This window comes from Phoenix dactylifera, chromosome 2, assembly GCF_051530095.1.
Source record: "Phoenix dactylifera cultivar Ajwa chromosome 2, Ajwa_hap1_PhDact_Kaust_v1.1, whole genome shotgun sequence".
Classification (NCBI taxonomy): Eukaryota; Viridiplantae; Streptophyta; class Magnoliopsida; order Arecales; family Arecaceae; genus Phoenix; species Phoenix dactylifera.
In genome coordinates, this window is record NC_143191.1 from 38,269,574 (window position 1) to 38,291,609 (window position 22,036).

Below are 22,036 nucleotides of genomic sequence, written 5' to 3' on the forward strand. Positions count from 1 at the left end.
TATGTTTCGTTTCTTTCAGATCCTCATCAGTGATCGCCATCAGATATGTTTTTATTTTGTTACAGAGCTTCGTATTTTTGGAAGAAGCTTATATACTTTTGTATATTTGAATAGTATAGAAGTTCTGTATTTTTGGTTTTCAAACTTGAAGGTTGTACTACAAAACTTTTAATATATATATAAGGATGAATCCTTTTGGCTACCTGCTACCCCTGTATGAGGCTGCGTGCTACTGTGGGCGATAGTCGGCAATAGCACGGCCGTGTCACGGATCCGGGTCCGGGGCGTGACATTCTAGTGGTATCAGAGCCTTAGGTTAAACAATAGGATAACCATAAAATGCCTAAGGAAAGGGGTAGTTAAGAATGCCACCGTCATAGAAAATGTTATAATATGCTAGTTTATCATAACCTCACTTTAAAAATTTTTGACTGTTAGGCGATCATTAGGAAGATATGGACGACGACCAGAGACCACCCTCCCCGGAGCCTAGTGAGCAGTCGGTTCCCCCAGATACTCCACGATCTGCAGCAGGTCAGGCAGGCCTAGCCGGAGTGTACCAGCTTATGGCACAAGTGCTGCAACAGCAGCAGATGATGCAGCTGGCCGCTATGCCACCGGCAGGCACCTGCTATGAGAGGTTTCGCCGACTAAACCCTCCGACCTTTGAGGGTGGGCCTGACCCTATGGCAGCAGAAGCATGGATCCGGGAAATAGAGAAGATGTTCCGAGCTCTTCTTTTCCCCGATGAGGTGAAGGTCCGGCTGGCGACCTCTATGCTGACAGGAAACGCCGAATACTGGTGGACGGCCATGGAGACGGCTTATGCCGTTGACGGACTTACATGGAGGGACTTCAAGAGGTTGTTTTACAACCAATATTTTCCGGATTCAGTCAACCAGTCTAAGCAGAATGAATTCTTGGCGCTGACCCAGACCGACCGGATGTCTGTTCTGGAGTATGCCAATAAATTCAACGAGCTGGGACGATTTTGCCCCCAGTTCATGGAGGAGGAGAGAAGTAAGGTGAATCGGTTTGAACAGGGATTGAGGTACGGGATTCGATCCCGAATATCCTCTCATCTGTTCTCAAGCTACAAGGATGTACTGGACCGAGCCTTGAAGGTTGAGGCTGACCTGATACGGTCCGGGAGGGAGAGAGAAGACATGAAGAGGAACCGATCGTCGGGAGCTCAGAGTAGTGGATCCGGGGGCAGCAAGGGGTCGGAGCCCAAGAAGAAACAGAACAGAAGCTGCCCCACCTGCGGTAGGAACCATGGCGGACCCTGCTTAATGAAGACCGGAGCTTGTTTCTCTTGCGGGCAGATAGGACACATCGCCCGCAACTGCCCGAGTCGAAAGAAGGACGAGCCCAGACACACTGCACCAGAGGACCAGAGATCAAGGGGTAACCCTCGAGTTTTCGCACTGACTCGACAGGAAGCCAGTGCTAGCGATCAGGTGGTGACAGGTACACTTCTGGTCAACTCGGTTCCTGCCCTCATTCTATTTGATTCTGGTTCTACGCATTCTTTCGTGTCAGTTAGCTTTTCCAGACAATTACATAGCACATCTGAGAAATTAGTGGAACCATGGCATGTTGCTACACCCCTTCAGAAAATCGCAATTGTTGACACTAAACATAGAGATTGCATAATTCAGATAGAGAAAAAAAAAAAAAAAAGAAGAGAGAATTAGAGACAAATCTTTTACAGCTTGACATGCAAGACTTTGATATTATCTTGGGCATGGACTAGGGTGGTATTTCGGATACCTGGGGAGCAAGAATTTTTCTTCAGGGCGACATACCCCTTCAGGGTGCTCCCACATTGCACTTCATTTCCGCTTTGAAAGCTGGAAAGGCTCTGAAAAAGGGGTGTATGGCCTATCTGGCCTGTGTAAAGAATGCTCAGAAAGAGATCAAACTGGAAGATATTCTAGTAGTTAGAGAATATCCGGATGTTTTTCCGGAGGAATTACCGGGATTACCCCCAGACCGAGAGATCGAATTTGATATCGACCTCGCACCAGGAGAGGGGCCAGTCTCCAAGGCTCCTGATTAAGCTAAGGCTTCAGGCTGCCCAGGATAGACAGAAAAGATGGGCTGACAGAGGAAGAAGGGCCTCGGAATTTTTGGAGGGGAACTTTGTCTTCCTAAAAATTTCACCATCAAAGGGTATTACCCGATTCGGAAGACACGGCAAATTAAGTCCTCGCTACATTGGCCCATTTGAGGTTCTTGCTAGAATAGGCAAAGTTGCCTACAAATTGGCCCTACCTTCAGAGCTATCAGGCGTACACAACGTCTTTCACGTCTCCTTGTTACGGAGGTACGTCCCGGATCCCAGCCATGTGGTACCACATGAACCTCTGCAATTAAATAAAGATTTAACCTATGAGGAGGCTCCCCTGTGCATCATAGACAGAAAAGAGCAAATCCTCCGAAGGCGCACCATTCCCTACGTTAAAGTCCAGTGGACCAACCACACTGAAAGGGAAGCTACCTGGGAATTGGAGGAAGAGATGCGACAACGCTACCCTCAGCTCTTCGAGAACCAAGGTATGTTTAATTTCGAGGACGAAATTTATTTAAGGGGGGAAGAATGTAATGTCCGGGCCCACAACCTACTAGGCCCAATAGAAAAATAGGCCCAGTTAAGGGTTGGGCCCAAATTTTACTGTAGCCAGTATAATGATTATTATAAAAAAAAAACGAAGGGATAAGACCGACAGGGAAGGGTGACCCCCACCCCTGCTGGCAGTCGATGCCGGCGCACCGGAGACAGAGGGGGCGGCGGCCATTCCCGGAGAGGGGAGGCATGGAGCGGATGGGACCTCTCAGAGAGGGGGGTCTCATCTTCTAAACCACTATTTAAGTCCCTGCCGGCAACCCTAAGTCGGAGGCCCCCAAGAACACTGAAAGAGAGAGAGAGCCGAAGCCCTGGAGCCTAAGGCGGAAGAGCCCTGAAGCTCCAAGAGGAAGGAGGGACTACGAGGGGGAGGAACGGCCCAACGGTAACCAGCAAAAATCCAGGTAAGTGGCCCTTAGGTTAAATAATAAAGTTTTAGGGAGTGGAGATACCCCTCTGTAGGGTATTCTCCCCTCTGTTTCACTGATGAAACAGAGGGGAGGAGACTGGCACAGAGAGGAAGGAGACCGGCACGGGAGGGAAGAACAGGAGGAGGGCCGTGGGCCGGACCCACAGGCTGCGGGCCGGACCAACAGGCCGCGGGCCGGCCTGAGAACGGCCCAAGCCGAGCCCACGCCACCCGGGCCGAGCCCAGCCGGACTCGGCCTGCGGGTGACAGGCCCCGGCCGTGGCTGCCCTAGGGCTGAGGGGCAGCCAAGGGCCGCCGGGTCTGCCGTGCCGGCGACCAACGCGGCCTCAAGGCCGCCAGCCTCAGCTGAGCCCCACCTCTCCGCCGGCCGAGAGGTGGTGGCGAGACTCCCACAAAAAAAAAAAAAGAAAAAAAAAAAGAGAAGAAAACGGAAGAGGAAGAAGAACAAGGAAAAGAAAAAAAAAAAAAAAAAAAAAGAAGAAGAAGAGGGGGATACTTACCGCGGACCACGGCCTTACCTCGCCGTGGTCGGAGCCGGAGAAGTTCTCCCGAAGGAGATCGGCCTCGATCCCACCTCCCGGCTCTTCTCCTCTCCTCCGGCACCACTTCGAAGGAGAGGGAAAGGGCCGGCCTCCCACCGTCGCCGCCCCGAAGGGGAAACACCACTCCGGGCTGGTAGATCTGGCCGGGGAGGGTTCGGTGAAGGTCGGAAGGAGGAGGAGGCGGTAGATCCGGCCGGCGGAGAAGAAGAAGGCCACAGATCTGGCCGGAGGAGAAGAAGGGGAGCCGGAGAAGAGGGCCGGAAGCATGGGCTTCGGTAGAGACAAAGAAGGTGAAGAGCCGGAAGCCTCTGGAAGGGGGGGAGAAAGAACCCGATAACGGGTTCGCGGGTCGGATCCGAATCCGAACCCGCAACCCGTTAAGCCCAAAGAAAAAGAAAAAGAAAAAGAAAAAGAAAAAGAAAAAAAAAAAGGGGAAAGGGTTTAGCCAAATTTGACTAAACCCGAGCCCAATCAAATTTGGGCTAAGTCTGGACAAGCCAGACTATAAATTTAACCAAAATTAAACCCAAATTAAACTTGGGATTAAGCCTAATGACCAATTAGAAGGCCAATTAAACCATATGGACCCAATCAAGGCTCCAATATGAACACATTAGACTTGGGCTAAATTTCGGGTAGAATCCAAACAAGTAAAAGGAAATAATATGCTCATTATAATGTGATTTTAGGTGACTCAGGATCCGTCACCAGGACGTAAGAAACTTGGGAGAAAACGAATCACTGTAAGTAACCTGTCCTAATCCTGTTATGGATCATGTCATGTTATTAATATTTTCCTAAGCATTTATTTTAAGTATATATGTTTCATGCATGATATGTTACAATGCATAAGTAACTTGCATGATCCCAGAAGCTATGGCTATGTATGCAACATGAGGATGCTGATATTTTAATCATGCATGCAAGTTAGTATAATGAAATACTATCTAGCCAAGAGGCACTATAATGGGCTCAAAGATGCTACTGAGAATGACTGAGCTGCCAGTGGCTGAATAGTAACTGAGCTGCCCCGCCAGTGGCTGAATAGTAACTGAGCTGCCCCGCCAGTGGCTGAATAGTAACTGAGCCTGCCCCGCCAGTGGCTGAGTTGGAATTGGGCCTGCCCCGCCAGTGGCTGAATAGTAACTGAGCTTGCCCCGCCAGTGGCTGAATAGTAACTGAGCCTGCCCCGCCAGTGGCTGAATAGTAACTGAGCTGGCCCCGCCAGTGGTCGAGTCTGACTTCGCAGTAGCATCCGAGAGAAAAAGGACCACGGCATGCCGGGGGCACGGTTTCATATGCATATATTATGAAAAATTTTGTGATTTGCACTACTGCTTTGTTTAAATCGCATACTTGTTATGCCATGATGATCATTAGATAAACGTGCATGTCAGCTTCTCAAACCCTGATTTACATGTTTAGCATACTGGTTGATCCGATAGGATTATGCAGGATTACTTACTGAGCCGTGTAGCTCACATCTGTTTATGTTTCGTTTCTTTCAGATCCTCATCAGTGATCGCCATCAGATATGTTTTTATTTTGTTACAGAGCTTCGTATTTTTGGAAGAAGCTTATATACTTTTGTATATTTGAATAGTATAGAAGTTCTGTATTTTTGGTTTTCAAACTTGAAGGTTGTACTACAAAACTTTTAATATATATATAAGGATGAATCCTTTTGGCTACCTGCTACCCCTGTATGAGGCTGCGTGCTACTGTGGGCGATAGTCGGCAATAGCACGGCCGTGTCACGGATCCGGGTCCGGGGCGTGACATTCTAGTGGTATCAGAGCCTTAGGTTAAACAATAGGATAACCATAAAATGCCTAAGGAAAGGGGTAGTTAAGAATGCCACCGTCATAGAAAATGTTATAATATGCTAGTTTATCATAACCTCACTTTAAAAATTTTTGACTGTTAGGCGATCATTAGGAAGATATGGACGACGACCAGAGACCACCCTCCCCGGAGCCTAGTGAGCAGTCGGTTCCCCCAGATACTCCACGATCTGCAGCAGGTCAGGCAGGCCTAGCCGGAGTGTACCAGCTTATGGCACAAGTGCTGCAACAGCAGCAGATGATGCAGCTGGCCGCTATGCCACCGGCAGGCACCTGCTATGAGAGGTTTCGCCGACTAAACCCTCCGACCTTTGAGGGTGGGCCTGACCCTATGGCAGCAGAAGCATGGATCCGGGAAATAGAGAAGATGTTCCGAGCTCTTCTTTTCCCCGATGAGGTGAAGGTCCGGCTGGCGACCTCTATGCTGACAGGAAACGCCGAATACTGGTGGACGGCCATGGAGACGGCTTATGCCGTTGACGGACTTACATGGAGGGACTTCAAGAGGTTGTTTTACAACCAATATTTTCCGGATTCAGTCAACCAGTCTAAGCAGAATGAATTCTTGGCGCTGACCCAGACCGACCGGATGTCTGTTCTGGAGTATGCCAATAAATTCAACGAGCTGGGACGATTTTGCCCCCAGTTCATGGAGGAGGAGAGAAGTAAGGTGAATCGGTTTGAACAGGGATTGAGGTACGGGATTCGATCCCGAATATCCTCTCATCTGTTCTCAAGCTACAAGGATGTACTGGACCGAGCCTTGAAGGTTGAGGCTGACCTGATACGGTCCGGGAGGGAGAGAGAAGACATGAAGAGGAACCGATCGTCGGGAGCTCAGAGTAGTGGATCCGGGGGCAGCAAGGGGTCGGAGCCCAAGAAGAAACAGAACAGAAGCTGCCCCACCTGCGGTAGGAACCATGGCGGACCCTGCTTAATGAAGACCGGAGCTTGTTTCTCTTGCGGGCAGATAGGACACATCGCCCGCAACTGCCCGAGTCGAAAGAAGGACGAGCCCAGACACACTGCACCAGAGGACCAGAGATCAAGGGGTAACCCTCGAGTTTTCGCACTGACTCGACAGGAAGCCAGTGCTAGCGATCAGGTGGTGACAGGTACACTTCTGGTCAACTCGGTTCCTGCCCTCATTCTATTTGATTCTGGTTCTACGCATTCTTTCGTGTCAGTTAGCTTTTCCAGACAATTACATAGCACATCTGAGAAATTAGTGGAACCATGGCATGTTGCTACACCCCTTCAGAAAATCGCAATTGTTGACACTAAACATAGAGATTGCATAATTCAGATAGAGAAAAAAAAAAAAAAAGAAGAGAGAATTAGAGACAAATCTTTTACAGCTTGACATGCAAGACTTTGATATTATCTTGGGCATGGACTAGGGTGGTATTTCGGATACCTGGGGAGCAAGAATTTTTCTTCAGGGCGACATACCCCTTCAGGGTGCTCCCACATTGCACTTCATTTCCGCTTTGAAAGCTGGAAAGGCTCTGAAAAAGGGGTGTATGGCCTATCTGGCCTGTGTAAAGAATGCTCAGAAAGAGATCAAACTGGAAGATATTCTAGTAGTTAGAGAATATCCGGATGTTTTTCCGGAGGAATTACCGGGATTACCCCCAGACCGAGAGATCGAATTTGATATCGACCTCGCACCAGGAGAGGGGCCAGTCTCCAAGGCTCCTGATTAAGCTAAGGCTTCAGGCTGCCCAGGATAGACAGAAAAGATGGGCTGACAGAGGAAGAAGGGCCTCGGAATTTTTGGAGGGGAACTTTGTCTTCCTAAAAATTTCACCATCAAAGGGTATTACCCGATTCGGAAGACACGGCAAATTAAGTCCTCGCTACATTGGCCCATTTGAGGTTCTTGCTAGAATAGGCAAAGTTGCCTACAAATTGGCCCTACCTTCAGAGCTATCAGGCGTACACAACGTCTTTCACGTCTCCTTGTTACGGAGGTACGTCCCGGATCCCAGCCATGTGGTACCACATGAACCTCTGCAATTAAATAAAGATTTAACCTATGAGGAGGCTCCCCTGTGCATCATAGACAGAAAAGAGCAAATCCTCCGAAGGCGCACCATTCCCTACGTTAAAGTCCAGTGGACCAACCACACTGAAAGGGAAGCTACCTGGGAATTGGAGGAAGAGATGCGACAACGCTACCCTCAGCTCTTCGAGAACCAAGGTATGTTTAATTTCGAGGACGAAATTTATTTAAGGGGGGAAGAATGTAATGTCCGGGCCCACAACCTACTAGGCCCAATAGAAAAATAGGCCCAGTTAAGGGTTGGGCCCAAATTTTACTGTAGCCAGTATAATGATTATTATAAAAAAAAAACGAAGGGATAAGACCGACAGGGAAGGGTGACCCCCACCCCTGCTGGCAGTCGATGCCGGCGCACCGGAGACAGAGGGGGCGGCGGCCATTCCCGGAGAGGGGAGGCATGGAGCGGATGGGACCTCTCAGAGAGGGGGGTCTCATCTTCTAAACCACTATTTAAGTCCCTGCCGGCAACCCTAAGTCGGAGGCCCCCAAGAACACTGAAAGAGAGAGAGAGCCGAAGCCCTGGAGCCTAAGGCGGAAGAGCCCTGAAGCTCCAAGAGGAAGGAGGGACTACGAGGGGGAGGAACGGCCCAACGGTAACCAGCAAAAATCCAGGTAAGTGGCCCTTAGGTTAAATAATAAAGTTTTAGGGAGTGGAGATACCCCTCTGTAGGGTATTCTCCCCTCTGTTTCACTGATGAAACAGAGGGGAGGAGACTGGCACAGAGAGGAAGGAGACCGGCACGGGAGGGAAGAACAGGAGGAGGGCCGTGGGCCGGACCCACAGGCTGCGGGCCGGACCAACAGGCCGCGGGCCGGCCTGAGAACGGCCCAAGCCGAGCCCACGCCACCCGGGCCGAGCCCAGCCGGACTCGGCCTGCGGGTGACAGGCCCCGGCCGTGGCTGCCCTAGGGCTGAGGGGCAGCCAAGGGCCGCCGGGTCTGCCGTGCCGGCGACCAACGCGGCCTCAAGGCCGCCAGCCTCAGCTGAGCCCCACCTCTCCGCCGGCCGAGAGGTGGTGGCGAGACTCCCACAAAAAAAAAAAAAGAAAAAAAAAAGAGAAGAAAACGGAAGAGGAAGAAGAACAAGGAAAAGAAAAAAAAAAAAAAAAAAAAAGAAGAAGAAGAGGGGGATACTTACCGCGGACCACGGCCTTACCTCGCCGTGGTCGGAGCCGGAGAAGTTCTCCCGAAGGAGATCGGCCTCGATCCCACCTCCCGGCTCTTCTCCTCTCCTCCGGCACCACTTCGAAGGAGAGGGAAAGGGCCGGCCTCCCACCGTCGCCGCCCCGAAGGGGAAACACCACTCCGGGCTGGTAGATCTGGCCGGGGAGGGTTCGGTGAAGGTCGGAAGGAGGAGGAGGCGGTAGATCCGGCCGACGGAGAAGAAGAAGGCCACAGATCTGGCCGGAGGAGAAGAAGGGGAGCCGGAGAAGAGGGCCGGAAGCATGGGCTTCGGTAGAGACAAAGAAGGTGAAGAGCCGGAAGCCTCTGGAAGGGGGGGAGAAAGAACCCGATAACGGGTTCGCGGGTCGGATCCGAATCCGAACCCGCAACCCGTTAAGCCCAAAGAAAAAGAAAAAGAAAAAGAAAAAGAAAAAGAAAAAAAAAAAAGGGGAAAGGGTTTAGCCAAATTTGACTAAACCCGAGCCCAATCAAATTTGGGCTAAGTCTGGACAAGCCAGACTATAAATTTAACCAAAATTAAACCCAAATTAAACTTGGGATTAAGCCTAATGACCAATTAGAAGGCCAATTAAACCATATGGACCCAATCAAGGCTCCAATATGAACACATTAGACTTGGGCTAAATTTCGGGTAGAATCCAAACAAGTAAAAGGAAATAATATGCTCATTATAATGTGATTTTAGGTGACTCAGGATCCGTCACCAGGACGTAAGAAACTTGGGAGAAAACGAATCACTGTAAGTAACCTGTCCTAATCCTGTTATGGATCATGTCATGTTATTAATATTTTTCTAAGCATTTATTTTAAGTATATATGTTTCATGCATGATATGTTACAATGCATAAGTAACTTGCATGATCCCAGAAGCTATGGCTATGTATGCAACATGAGGATGCTGATATTTTAATCATGCATGCAAGTTAGTATAATGAAATACTATCTAGCCAAGAGGCACTATAATGGGCTCAAAGATGCTACTGAGAATGACTGAGCTGCCAGTGGCTGAATAGTAACTGAGCTGCCCCGCCAGTGGCTGAATAGTAACTGAGCTGCCCCGCCAGTGGCTGAATAGTAACTGAGCCTGCCCCGCCAGTGGCTGAGTTGGAATTGGGCCTGCCCCGCCAGTGGCTGAATAGTAACTGAGCTTGCCCCGCCAGTGGCTGAATAGTAACTGAGCCTGCCCCGCCAGTGGCTGAATAGTAACTGAGCTGGCCCCGCCAGTGGTCGAGTCTGACTTCGCAGTAGCATCCGAGAGAAAAAGGACCACGGCATGCCGGGGGCACGGTTTCATATGCATATATTATGAAAAATTTTGTGATTTGCACTACTGCTTTGTTTAAATCGCATACTTGTTATGCCATGATGATCATTAGATAAACGTGCATGTCAGCTTCTCAAATCCTGATTTACATGTTTAGCATACTGGTTGATCCGATAGGATTATGCAGGATTACTTACTGAGCCGTGTAGCTCACATCTGTTTATGTTTCGTTTCTTTCAGATCCTCATCAGTGATCGCCATCAGATATGTTTTTATTTTGTTACAGAGCTTCGTATTTTTGGAAGAAGCTTATATACTTTTGTATATTTGAATAGTATAGAAGTTCTGTATTTTTGGTTTTCAAACTTGAAGGTTGTACTGCAAAACTTTTAATATATATATAAGGATGAATCCTTTTGGCTACCTGCTACCCCTGTATGAGGCTGCGTGCTACTGTGGGCGATAGTCGGCAATAGCACGGCCGTGTCACGGATCCGGGTCCGGGGCGTGACAAGTTCCTTTCTCAATTGCATGGTATTAGATTCTTGGAAGGTAAAACTTGTCTTGAAAATAGAAGAATGCTATGTTGTTATTTCCTTGAGCAATTAATACAGATAGGTTTTTATTCTTTGAATGATGTAATAGTGTCATCTTGCCCACAACAAAAATTAATACAAATAGTTAGCTTTCACACTGCAAATTGTCTATAAGACGACGAATAGGAAAATTTCACATCAACTGTACCAACGCAAACTTCTTGGAGAAGGTCGTATGGAGGCCCAGTTTATTTGTCGACCCAAATTGGATGATCCAGACCGTCCAAGGAGAGAAGTGGTGATCACGCTCGTTGACGAGGTGCTGGCTAGTGGGCCCCGCGTCACGCCTTGGCCGACAGCGGTTAGTTGCCGGAAACAATGGGTCGAGCTGTAACCGGGCCTAGATTGCGCCACGTGGCAGGCTGCGCGATCCCGCGGGATTCCGTCAGCCGGCGCGGTTGTCGTGCGCCCCGGTGCTCCCGTCACCGCCCACGCGCGCATCCGACGGACGCTTTTGCACGGAGGATCCGAATCGCAACGCCCCCACTCCCGTAGTTGCATCAGCCGGCTTCTTCTTCTTCTTACTTTATTATACGGAACGTAAATAAATAAATAAACAATAATCTGCCATTGAGAAAAGAATGGCTAACCCTCTGATATATCAGAGCCATATTTAGTGGCGGTGTAACTTTTTAAGTCAAAAATATTTACAGAAAAGCCAATAAAACTGCAGATTTGATAGCTTCGTACGTATCCAACTACTCCGAAAATGTGCTGTAGGTTGGAAAGAATGAGCTGCCTAAAGTACTACGAAATTTATTATTTTTTGATTTTTTTTTATGTGCACGTACTGAAATTGTTTGAATCATTTAAAGTCCACATTGCTTATCTCATCCCATATGGATCCCCCACACGTTATGGCCATCCCCCTCCCTCCAACCACAAAAAAAAAAGAGCCTAGAGTGATTCATGAACGGCATCAATATTTTTTAATGCTTTAAAGAAATAAGAAATAACTTAATACAAAAAATACTGTCTACAGATGGATAGGTTAGCTTGTGGGTCGCATTGATGTGTTGGTGCCGGGAAGAACACAGCAATCAAATTAATGGCGGTTTCCTGTCCTCTAATAATTAATTTATATAAGAATGGAATGGAAGAGCCATTTGTATACGAAACATGAATAAATATAGAGACTTGATCTTAGAATACCTCCTCTTATTGCTATTTTTTTTTTTTGCAAATAGCGTATGCTGAGTTCTTGGGGTTGGATGGGAGGGACGAGAGCGGCACTCCGAGTAATATAAGGGCAAAAGAAAGCGTCAAAGGATTGCTAAGAGATGGGCATCCAAAGACAAGAATATAATGGAATCTACAAGGTTGTATGTAGTTTTGTGCAACCTTTTCCATGATGATTAAGGTGGAACAGAACCGTCCTATTATAAATTTAAAGAACGAGAGCAACACATCATAAAGTAAGCAAGATGTTGTCAATTGTCATCGTAACTCTTGCTTGAAGTTTGATAGGGTTGGTCTTGATGTGGCTCCGCAGTTGTCCCTTCTGCCGGTTCAAATATTCCATCCCCCTGCTCGGATTGAAGATTGTTTGATATGAGCTTCATGTTAATTCCAAATGAAGAGCCATAAATTAATGTAATAACCGAAGTAACCCTAACATGTTGCTAACCCCGTTCATCTTGAGCTTGAAAATGCTCGCAACTCATCATAGTAAAATGAGTCATCAAATCAGGTCAGCTTCATTATTTGGATTTCAATTATAAGGCTAGAAGCAGCTCAATATGGAAATAATACATTCGCAAAGTTATCGTATGTATGCCATCATGATCGGTAATTAAATGTCTAATGCGGTGTTTAGTCCATGTATCCTGCTAGGGCTCTATCCATCATCTAGAGTAATTCGACACTTTCTGAAGCAAAAATTGGAAGGGCTTGGTCTCTCGAACAATAATGCTCAATTTGATAGGTTAAATAAATCTAGTCTTCTAACAGAAAATCTGTAACTTAGTTGTTACTCAGTGCATCATCAAGCTAGTGCAAGTCTGCAGGGAACATTTAAGTAATTTCTTTTTACTCTATAAATAAGAGCCGCCCGATAATGTTGATTGAGTTAGAGAATAGGCAGGCATATGTTGGCATTCCAATCTTCTTTCTCCTTTTGGGGCCTATCCGAAAGAGAATCTAGTTAGCTTTAAAAAAATATATCAAACTAGCATGAAATTTGGTAAAAAGAATTACACAGCTGATGTGCAGCCTTTCTTCTACTCTTTTCTCTACAAAGTTTGTGCATCAAGCAAATTAAGAGCGAGGAGTCAGTTGTACATCAGCCATGCAACTTACTCGTTAGAGATTTCTAGAAACACTGTTTTCAACCTCTAAAGTTTAGCCACCAGTACAAGGTAAAACTTCAAACCTAATTGCTTTGAGTGGTAAAGCTAGGATGTGGAAAGACATCCCATTCATTTGTAGTGTGGCAAGGTCAAGGAAAAACATTTTTATGCCAATGTCTTAGCAAATGAAGAGAACCTTTCCTTGTCACACTTGCATTCATGTATCTATATATGCAATGAAGCCTCCTCTTTTTCCTTATTCCATATTGACTTTTATTTTTTTTCTCCCTCTTCAGGCACTCCAACTCATCTGAACCTTGCCTGCAACCAACCGTCGTCCGTCGTCCCAGCTTCTTCCCGTTTTCCTCCCTTCTACCCCATCAATATATTATTATTGACCTCTACCCCACCCATCTATATAACCCTTTCTCCTCCGTTCTGCCCCTTCAAGTTCATCCATCCACCATCTCTCTCTCTCTCACACACACACACACGCACACACTCGTTCATGGCAAGTGCAATTAGAGCACCGCTCATGGAAGACATAATGAGCCAAGAAGCTTGCGAGAGGCCGGCGACGCTAGCCTTGCGGAAGGACTCGCATATGATATCAAAGATGAAGCCAAAGATCAGAATAGTGCACGTATTCGCGCCTGAGATCATAAAGACCGACGTCAAAAACTTTCGGGAGCTCGTGCAGCGGCTCACCGGGAAGCCCACGAAGAGAAACGGTGGCAAGGAGAAGGCGGCACCTGCCGTGGTCGATTCAACGGAGACCATGGGAATGAGACGGAGCTACCGGGAGTCGTGGGGTGGAGAGAGAGTTAAAGGGGAGCAGGAGGAAGGGAAGAGGGGGGGGTTGCGGACGGAAGGGAGTTCGGGTGGGTTCTTGAGGGGGTTCGGTGATTGGGACGGCATCTTCCAAGGGCTTAGTGATTTCCCATTGCTTCCTTCGAGCTCTTCTCGCGTGGATGTGACTGGAAAGGCACATGTCTCTTAAGAAGAAGGAACTAGCTAGCTAGGATTGGAGGTTTGAAGTTTGCTTCGCTCGATCTTCTTCTTCCTTGTTCTGTTAATCCTTCAGAAGGTGGGATCTGTAGATGCATGGGTTTTGAGTTATAATTCTCTTAGTTTGATACTGGAGGTGATTTTTATATATATATATATTATATTTCCTTTTCCTTAACCATGGATGTAAATACATGAAAGGCATACTGATGTTTCATTTATTTCTTCCTCAAGCTTGAAGTGGGGTTTTGGATAATTGCTTACGCTCTTTCACATCTATTCTTCTGTTCCTGTATAAGTTAGCTATGAAGCAAGTCATGGGTCCTTTGATGGGATATTAGATATGATCTCTTTTTTCCCCCTCTTCCTTTCCCATATCCTTGCTACAATTTTGCATTTATTCCTGCACAACCGGCTGCTCTTGTTTGGAATACATACTGTTTCCTCTCTCTCTCTCTCTCTCTCTCTCTCTCTCTCAGAGTAGCGAGGTTGCAGTACGGCAAGGAGAAGGTTTCAGTAGCGAGGTTGCAGTACGGCGAGAAGAAGGCTTCGGTAGCGATTTTATTACTTGCATCCTTTTGGTGGTCCATGAAGTTGTAACTTTTTTTTTCCTTAAAAAAAAAAAAAAAAAAAAAAAAAAAAAAAAAAAAAAGGAAAGAAGAGGGTGAGAAGAATCTCACCCGCGTAGCAAACTCCACTAGCCTCCCTCCCCACTGGAGAATATTCGATACGGGCAGACAAGTTTTACTCATATCCCCCATCGGTGGGAAGCCTCACGCCGCGCGTTTCGAACCTGAGCCACTCCGATGGAATCAAAGTCCTGTTCCCACCGTGCTACCACCGAGGTGGTATAAAGTTGTAACTTGCAGGCTTGGATTATTGTCCCTGTTGGAAGTGGACCTTGTCTGTGTCTTGCCCTACAAACCGTGTGGTGAGGAAGGTGCATAGCAGAATGCGCCTAGTCAAACTATTTAATTGGGTTCCCTTTCACATAGGACAGCAAATTGGTGGCCTTGAGGTCAAGGATTTGGAGAAAGACCCATTCCATTTACTCAATAAGTTCGTGTTAGCTGGGCGGTCCAAATCTGGATTAGGTTTAGATTGAGTGTTAATTTCTTGGCATAAATATCACATGCTAGATATTTTTTTTGAGCTTGCCTTTACTTAGAATGGTCTGCCTTGTCAATTCCAAACCAAATTTGGCTTTGAGCATTTAATGAATCTAGGAATCAATGTTCTAAATCACATCCTATTCCAGTGAGAAAATGAGATCAGGACAAGGCGGGACTCTAAAATCTATCCGTCATGGGGAAAGAAGAAAAAAAGAAAAGAAAGAAGAAGAAAAAGAAAAAAAAAAGAAAAAAAAAGAAAAAAAAGGAAGGCAAAATGAAGAAATGAAAGAAAGAAAGAAAGAAAAAAGAAGAGAAAATATATATAAAAGAAAGGAAATAATAAGAGGAGAGAAACGGTGGGTACTTGAATGGCTGCGAGGATAGGATGAAACGTGGTATCCTGTTTCATAGGATACTCCTATCCTACAAGATTTAAAATATTGCTAAAAATAATAAGGATAAGAACCCAACATCGAAGTTTATTAGTTGGCCCAACTTGCAAGCATATTTGAATTATCTATAGTAGGTAGTCTCAAAAGGTTTGATTCAATTGGTTGGCACGGCGCACATTTTATTAATGTATGTGTTATGATGAAAGGAGTCCATCAATAAAAAATTATAAGGTTAAAGAAAAGCTCGAGTGTTGGCCCAGAAGATTCAAACGACGACACCAAGATATGAAAAGATGAAAAAGAATAGATTCTAGAGAATAAGGAAGCCATAAATCCCAGTATATCAAAAAAATTTCAGGGTGCCAGGGAGGGACCGAGCATAACAATCCCACAGACACCCATTCATGCATCTGCTTTCATTCAGAACTGCATGCCCGAGCCTCATTTATGGAAATCAACTGTCCGATGTCTTGGATAATCCAAAAGTCTAGCAATTGCATTAGGCAAAGACCTGTTATATGCTTCCTCTTGCCTCCTCTCTTCAGGCAAGCTAAACTCCTCCGAATACTGTCATCAAGTATCCGTAGTTTTGAAATAAAAAGAAAGACCTTATGATCTTATTACTTAGTCGAAATAAAAAGAAAGACCTGGTGATTACATCAGGTCAGATGTTACCTTTACATATTTATAGATTTTTTTGGATGAATACCCTCTTAAAATTTATATTTACTTTTGTACTCTTATAAAATACTGTTTTTGCACAAATAGCCCTAATATAATAGTTCTTCTAATACTGTTAATAAAAACAATATTTATTTTAATTAAAAATAAAATAGAATTTTAAAAATTAATTTTTTGTCTTCCATTACGATTGCTTTATAAATATTTCTTTTTGCGCATCTACCCATTAAAAGTATTTTAGTCATTTTAATTTGAAATCGTTAATTTTTTAAGGATGCTAGATGGTGTGGGTACATATGCAAAAATAAAAATAAAAAAAAGAATACAATAACAAACCAAGTATTTTACGATGGTGTGTGTGTGTGTGTGTATATATATATATATGTATATATATGTATATGTGTATATATGTATATATATGTGTATATATATGTATGTATATATATATATATATATATATATATGTATGTATATATATGTAAATATTATTTTTGAAAGAATATTCATATAAAATTTGATATTTAAAAGAATATTCATTCATGAAATAATAATAAATACCTAGATGCCGATACACCTTAGATACTAGCCGACATGATTCTTTGCTCTATCTTACTTGAAAATAATATCTACCAGCCGAAGCTTCCGTAGCCACCGAATACTTCAACCGCCTAATTTAAAAAACAGTAGGCTATGGCTGGAAACTTATTGTTAGGTCAACCAAACATGAGAGCCATTGGAGACGACTTAACCTCCGAAGCTTCCATTTCTTCGAGTTGCATTCCTCGCAAGCCAGACACTGTTACTGTACAAGTCGGTAACAATATCTCTATCAAAACTCTCCGTAGAAATTAAGCTTGAAGATTTGATGCTTAGAGATTAAGCTTCTGTCTCCATATTGCAACACCATATCATAGCCATTCATTCCTTGAGTCTGAATTTTTTAATCCATATTGGATCTATCAAGTCGCATTAATTAACATTGAAAACAATTTTTTAATCATATGAACAACTGTAGTGATCATGCACAAGCAAGATTCTCTAAAATCTAAACGAGCTGTTGTACCCAAAAAAAAATCTAAACGAGCTGGCTTTGCAATTGTATCCGGCTTAAATTGCAGCCACCCAACTTCCAAAAGATTTAACTTCTTAATGCTGCATGACCATCTCTGAAGCGTCTCTCAGCGCATGGGGCATTTGGATTCATACGAGTTATCCAAAGTTTCTGCAATAAGAACAGGTATTCTAGGCATATCAATACGGCTCTCTGCATCATTACTGACAGCAAAGAAATGAGAAGTTTAACTTCCATTGGTAAGTCCCAGCTTTAGCCATGAGATTACAAGTACTAGGTCACCTGATGCATACAAGATAGTCATGATTGCAAAAAAAAATCCAGATAAGAGAACAAAATGCGAGGCTATTTAGTATGCCAAAGCCTTAGCATCCAAATCATGCACAGACGAACAATTAATCATATCGTTTCACCAAGGTTTACCCTCTCCTGATAAAAAGAAAGTAGTGTATATTTGCTAGATTTTTTTGCATATATACCCTCCAAAATATACAAAATTATATAAATACCTTCATAAAATTGCTCTTTGCATATATACGCCCATAAAATACTTATTTTGTATGTATATATTTTTTCCTTCTTTTTTATATATATACCCTACCATCTTATGCCATTAAAAAAATAAATAATTTAAATTTAGATTGAAATATCCTTACAGGTAGACGCGCAAAAAGAAAACTTTATAAAGATATACATGCAAATAGAAACTTTGCAAGGATATTCATGCAATTACGCATATTTAGGAGAGTATACATTTAAAAGATCCAATAAAAAATGATCAAAATTCAGTAAAGATAATTCAGTTGTTCTTAATAAAAAATGTAAAAAAAAAGAAGATAAATTATCATGTCACATGATCTCATATTAATATCAACTCTTATAGAATGAATCATGTTATTTTTACGAAATTCTTGCCTCAAAAATAAACAACACAATATTTACTAAACACTAAAAAATATTTTACTAATCTAAGCATCTTTATTTAATTTAAATCTGATATGCTTTAATCTGTTCAAAATAATAATGATATATAGATATCATAAATTTAATAATAATAATTATATTAAAATTAAATAGAAAATAGCACTACCAAAATGATCACCTAATATTCCAACTTAACCGAGGCATGATCTTAAAAAAAAAAATAGACAATGTGGATCAATGTTTTTTTTACTTGTTGATCCAACTGAATTATAAAAGATTAAGCAAGTTTCAGCCGAGTTTTGATTTTTTTTTAATAAATTTTTTGAATGTATTTCCTTCTAAATATAAAAAATTATATGAAAACCCTTCTAAAATTTCTATTTATATGTACACCCTTACAATCATTTTTTTATATCTACCCATAAGGATATTCCAGTTATTGTAGTTTTTAAGCAATTTATTTTAGAATTTTTACATACATACCCTCCTAAATATTAGAATTTGTGCGAATATCCTTCTAACATTGCAATTGTATGTATATCCTCATCAAACACTTGTTTTGTATGTATCCCTTCTTTTTTTTTTTGCATATCTACTCATGCCATCTAATGCCGTTAAGAAGTTAGCGGTTTAAAATTAAAATGATGAAAATACCCTTGGCGGGTAAACATACAAAAAAACGTTGATAGGGGTATACATGTAAATAGCAATTTTAGAGGGTTATTATGCAATTTCATATATTTAGAAGGATATACACGCAATTTTTTTTTGGATTTTTGCATAAATTTAAATATTGTAATTTGCGTGAATGCCCTCCAAATTGATATTTACGTACATGCCCTCACAAAATACTATTTTTGTATGAATACCTTTGACATAGCGATTCAACTAATATGATTAGCCAAAATCATATTTATTAAAATTAAAAATTAATTAAAATTATGAAAGTATTTTTTTATTCTGAAGCGGCTAACAGGTAGGGGTACAAATGGGTTAGGTCAGGTCGGGTCATGCGTGACCCCGACCTAATCTGATTTCTTATTCGGATCCTAATTTTGGACCCAGACCCGACCCAATAGAAGATCGAATCAGGTCGGGTTAGATTTATGGCTACAATTTTTGACCTAATGGGTCATTCAAGTTGGGTCGGGTCCATGTATAACCCGAACCCGACCCAAAAAAATTCGAGTCTGAGTCAAGTCCGGGTCATGGGTATTGTTTTTGGCGCTTGCCAAACCGAGCAAATCCATGGACGACGGCAGCGACGTCGGCAAGGTGGGCAAGCCGGCAATCGAGGGAGCGACGAGCATCGTCGATGGCAGCAAACGGCATCGGCGGCAACAGGCCGAGGAGGAGGACAACAAGGACGATGATGAAGGTGACCATGAGGCGGCACCAGACCTTGGGGATGATGGAGAGGACTTTGGGGAAGGAGAGCTCTTTGGCGGTGTAGATGGAGGCGACGAAGTAGACGACAGCGGAGGTGGAGAGGACGAGGAGGGCAAGGAGGTAGGTGGCCTTGAAGAGGAGGAAGGCAGACCATTCGGACGAGGGGCGAAAGAGGATGTTGGATTTGGAGGGGGAACCTAGGGGCATCGTCGAGGGTGTCCCCGTTGCGGTTGATCTTGGAGAAGAGAAGATGGGAGACATAGATGGGAGCAAGGTAAAGGATGGAGAGGAGGAGGACGAGGGTGATCTGGGAGAAGAGACGTTGCCATGAGAGCACGATCTTGGACACCTTTTGGCTCCAAATCCATGCTAGGGTTAGGATTAGGGTTTCTCTTTGTGGGGAGATTGGGGAGGAATTGGGGGGAAAGATATAAGAGAGGAAGGAGAAGTATTTTGGGAATGAAGAGGGAATGGTGGACTGGTGGCGGACTTTAGATTTGGAGAATTGCCCCTAGTCTTCTATCTAAATTGGTTGTAGTACCAGTCGTTGGATATCAATTTAATGGCCAACAAATTTTAAGCGGTTTGCACCAGCGGTCTACGGGTTCAAATAATTTTACAGATTCGGGATAGGTCGAGTCGAGTTGTAGGACTGAAAACTTAAAATTATCCAAATTTTAAATAGGTCGGGTCGGGTCTGAATTCAACAAACCAGACCCGATCCGAAATATAGAATGGGTCCAATTTTAGGACCCGACCTAGCCCCATAGGTCATCCAAAATGGGTCGGGTCGAGTTGGGTTACGGGTCAATCCGACCCATTTGCAGCCTTAGTAATATGTTAACATGTCTCACTGAAAACTAATATCTCTATTTCCTTTGAGAAATTTTTCGATCTCTCTCGACCCTCTATTTCACTTTTCCGTTTGAAATCAAAACCATTCTCTTGACTCCCTTCTCCCCCATAGACATCCCTTCATTATATCTTTTTTACACAAAGATTGAGAGGTCCTGCCTTTAGCTTTATGAATTATTTTAAAAAAAAATATTGTAAGAGATTTGCAACATTTATTTTTTAGTGTATAAGATTTGCAATGTTTATCTTTTAGAGTTAGAAAATTTCTTATGTGCAGACCGGCCAGCTGATTTAAAATTACTGTGACAAAATTGATCCCATATAGTACATCTTTTTTTCCTTAAAAATTGAAGCACCGAAGAAAAATGGTTTAAGGTACGCAACGTAAGGGGTGGCCTTCAACCACATGGTCACGAAGGTTATTAATAAGTCTGAAGTGTTCAAAATTCTTCAATAATTTTGCTTAGTGATAATTGATAATGTTCTTATACCCATGAGTATAGCAGTAGCAAGAAAGCTTAATCATTGCAATCTATCATGTGTCCTTAAGAGTTTCTAATCATTTTCTATATTCTAATACATGCCCTCATATATGCACATATAACAATATATATTATAAGTTATGTTTTGAATATATAATGGTTATTATAAATAAAAAAGAATAAAGTAGAATAATCCCATGATTAGTGAAAGAACTTCTATAACTTTTTTTGTTATTTAATTGTCGAATCAATTTTTTTCTTAAGCAATATTTTTATGAAAAACATTGATAAGCATGCACTAGACATTGAAATAAAAAAATAAAATTTAAATTTTTTGCATGTAAACCCTCCTAAATAGGTAAAATTGTACGAATACCCTTGCAAAATGTTGTAACACAGGCTTCAGCATGTTACTAATGACCCCTCAAAGCGATGCTATAGTGCTGCTGTGCAGGCAACAAGAGATCCACTGGAAGTCAATTATCTGGGTAATATAAATACTGATCTCATTCGGCCAAGAAAAACTACCAGTGCTCCATAGCTGACCATATTGTGAAAGGCAGTACTAACAGATCAATTGAGAGGCACAGAATAACTCACCATAGGGTGCTGCAATCTGAATATATTAATTCTCCCATAAGCAGAAAAAGAAGCACATCCAATAGTCAATATGGAAGCATCATACAATTGTATAGAACTGATGCTACAACAGGGCGTTGTGCTATCATCATCTTCAATGACAAATACAAAAACTAGAAAATGATATTTGTAGAGAAACTCTGTTCATTCCCTATGAAACATATAAAAAAGTTACATCCTTGTAATAAAGAAAATAATCGGCATGACACAAATAAATGACATTAGCAAGGATGCTTCTACTCAGATACATATGCAATAATGCTGAAATTCACTTCCAAAGTTAAGCCTGGAGATGACAAAACTTGTTCTACTTTTGAAACCCCACAAACCAATTCAAAGTATCAAATTGATCCTTCACTATTCTTTTTCTGTGGCAATTGAAAGAAATCACTTCGTTAGAATTTTTTCAATATGGTTTCAACAATGTAAAAATATGAGAGTAGACATCAAACAAGTCTACATTTAATTAAATTCAACACTAGGAAGGACTTATTCGTTAGGTCAGTATCGAACACCAGCCAACAAGTCTGCATTTAATTACATAAGCAACAAGTCCAGCTATTTGATAAGGCTTTGATATATAAAAGATGTCATTGGCAAACTCGGGGTTATTATAATAGATCTGCAAAACCAAATTTCA

The 22,036-nt window shown here is 43.1% G+C and overlaps 3 protein-coding genes across 3 annotated transcripts; all 3 read left to right on the top strand.

Annotated features, from left to right (window-relative positions):
• Positions 1-455: 455 nt before the first annotated feature.
• Positions 456-2,062, top strand: LOC148714790 (uncharacterized). Its single transcript, XM_088714675.1, has 3 exons — positions 456-1,470; positions 1,543-1,598; positions 1,757-2,062. Exons 1-3 carry the CDS (start codon positions 456-458, stop codon positions 2,060-2,062), a joined length of 1,377 nt encoding a protein of 458 aa, XP_088570801.1.
• Positions 2,063-5,545: 3,483 nt separating this feature from the next.
• Positions 5,546-7,151, top strand: LOC148714791 (uncharacterized). Its single transcript, XM_088714676.1, has 3 exons — positions 5,546-6,560; positions 6,633-6,688; positions 6,846-7,151. The coding sequence occupies exons 1-3, from the start codon at positions 5,546-5,548 to the stop codon at positions 7,149-7,151; spliced, it is 1,377 nt and encodes a 458-aa protein (XP_088570802.1).
• A 6,199-nt stretch (positions 7,152-13,350) lies between these two features.
• Positions 13,351-13,842, top strand: LOC148714792 (VQ motif-containing protein 25-like). Its single transcript, XM_088714677.1, has one exon. It carries the CDS (start codon positions 13,351-13,353, stop codon positions 13,840-13,842), a length of 492 nt encoding a protein of 163 aa, XP_088570803.1.
• Positions 13,843-22,036: the final 8,194 nt, after the last annotated feature.

Excerpts from the sequence above, each read along its gene's own strand:
- LOC148714791 (XM_088714676.1), top strand. The coding sequence starts at position 5,546 with ATGGACGACGACCAGAGACCACCCTCCCCGGAGCCTAGTGAGCAGTCG. Across the intron at positions 6,561-6,632 it reads TAGCGATCAGGTGGTGACAG|TTAGCTTTTCCAGACAATTA; the intron begins GTACACTTCTGG and ends CTTTCGTGTCAG. Across the intron at positions 6,689-6,845 it reads AATTAGTGGAACCATGGCAT|GGTGGTATTTCGGATACCTG; the intron begins GTTGCTACACCC and ends GGCATGGACTAG.
- LOC148714792 (XM_088714677.1), top strand. The coding sequence starts at position 13,351 with ATGGCAAGTGCAATTAGAGCACCGCTCATGGAAGACATAATGAGCCAA.
- LOC148714790 (XM_088714675.1), top strand. The coding sequence starts at position 456 with ATGGACGACGACCAGAGACCACCCTCCCCGGAGCCTAGTGAGCAGTCG. Across the intron at positions 1,471-1,542 it reads TAGCGATCAGGTGGTGACAG|TTAGCTTTTCCAGACAATTA; the intron begins GTACACTTCTGG and ends CTTTCGTGTCAG. Across the intron at positions 1,599-1,756 it reads AATTAGTGGAACCATGGCAT|GGTGGTATTTCGGATACCTG; the intron begins GTTGCTACACCC and ends GGCATGGACTAG.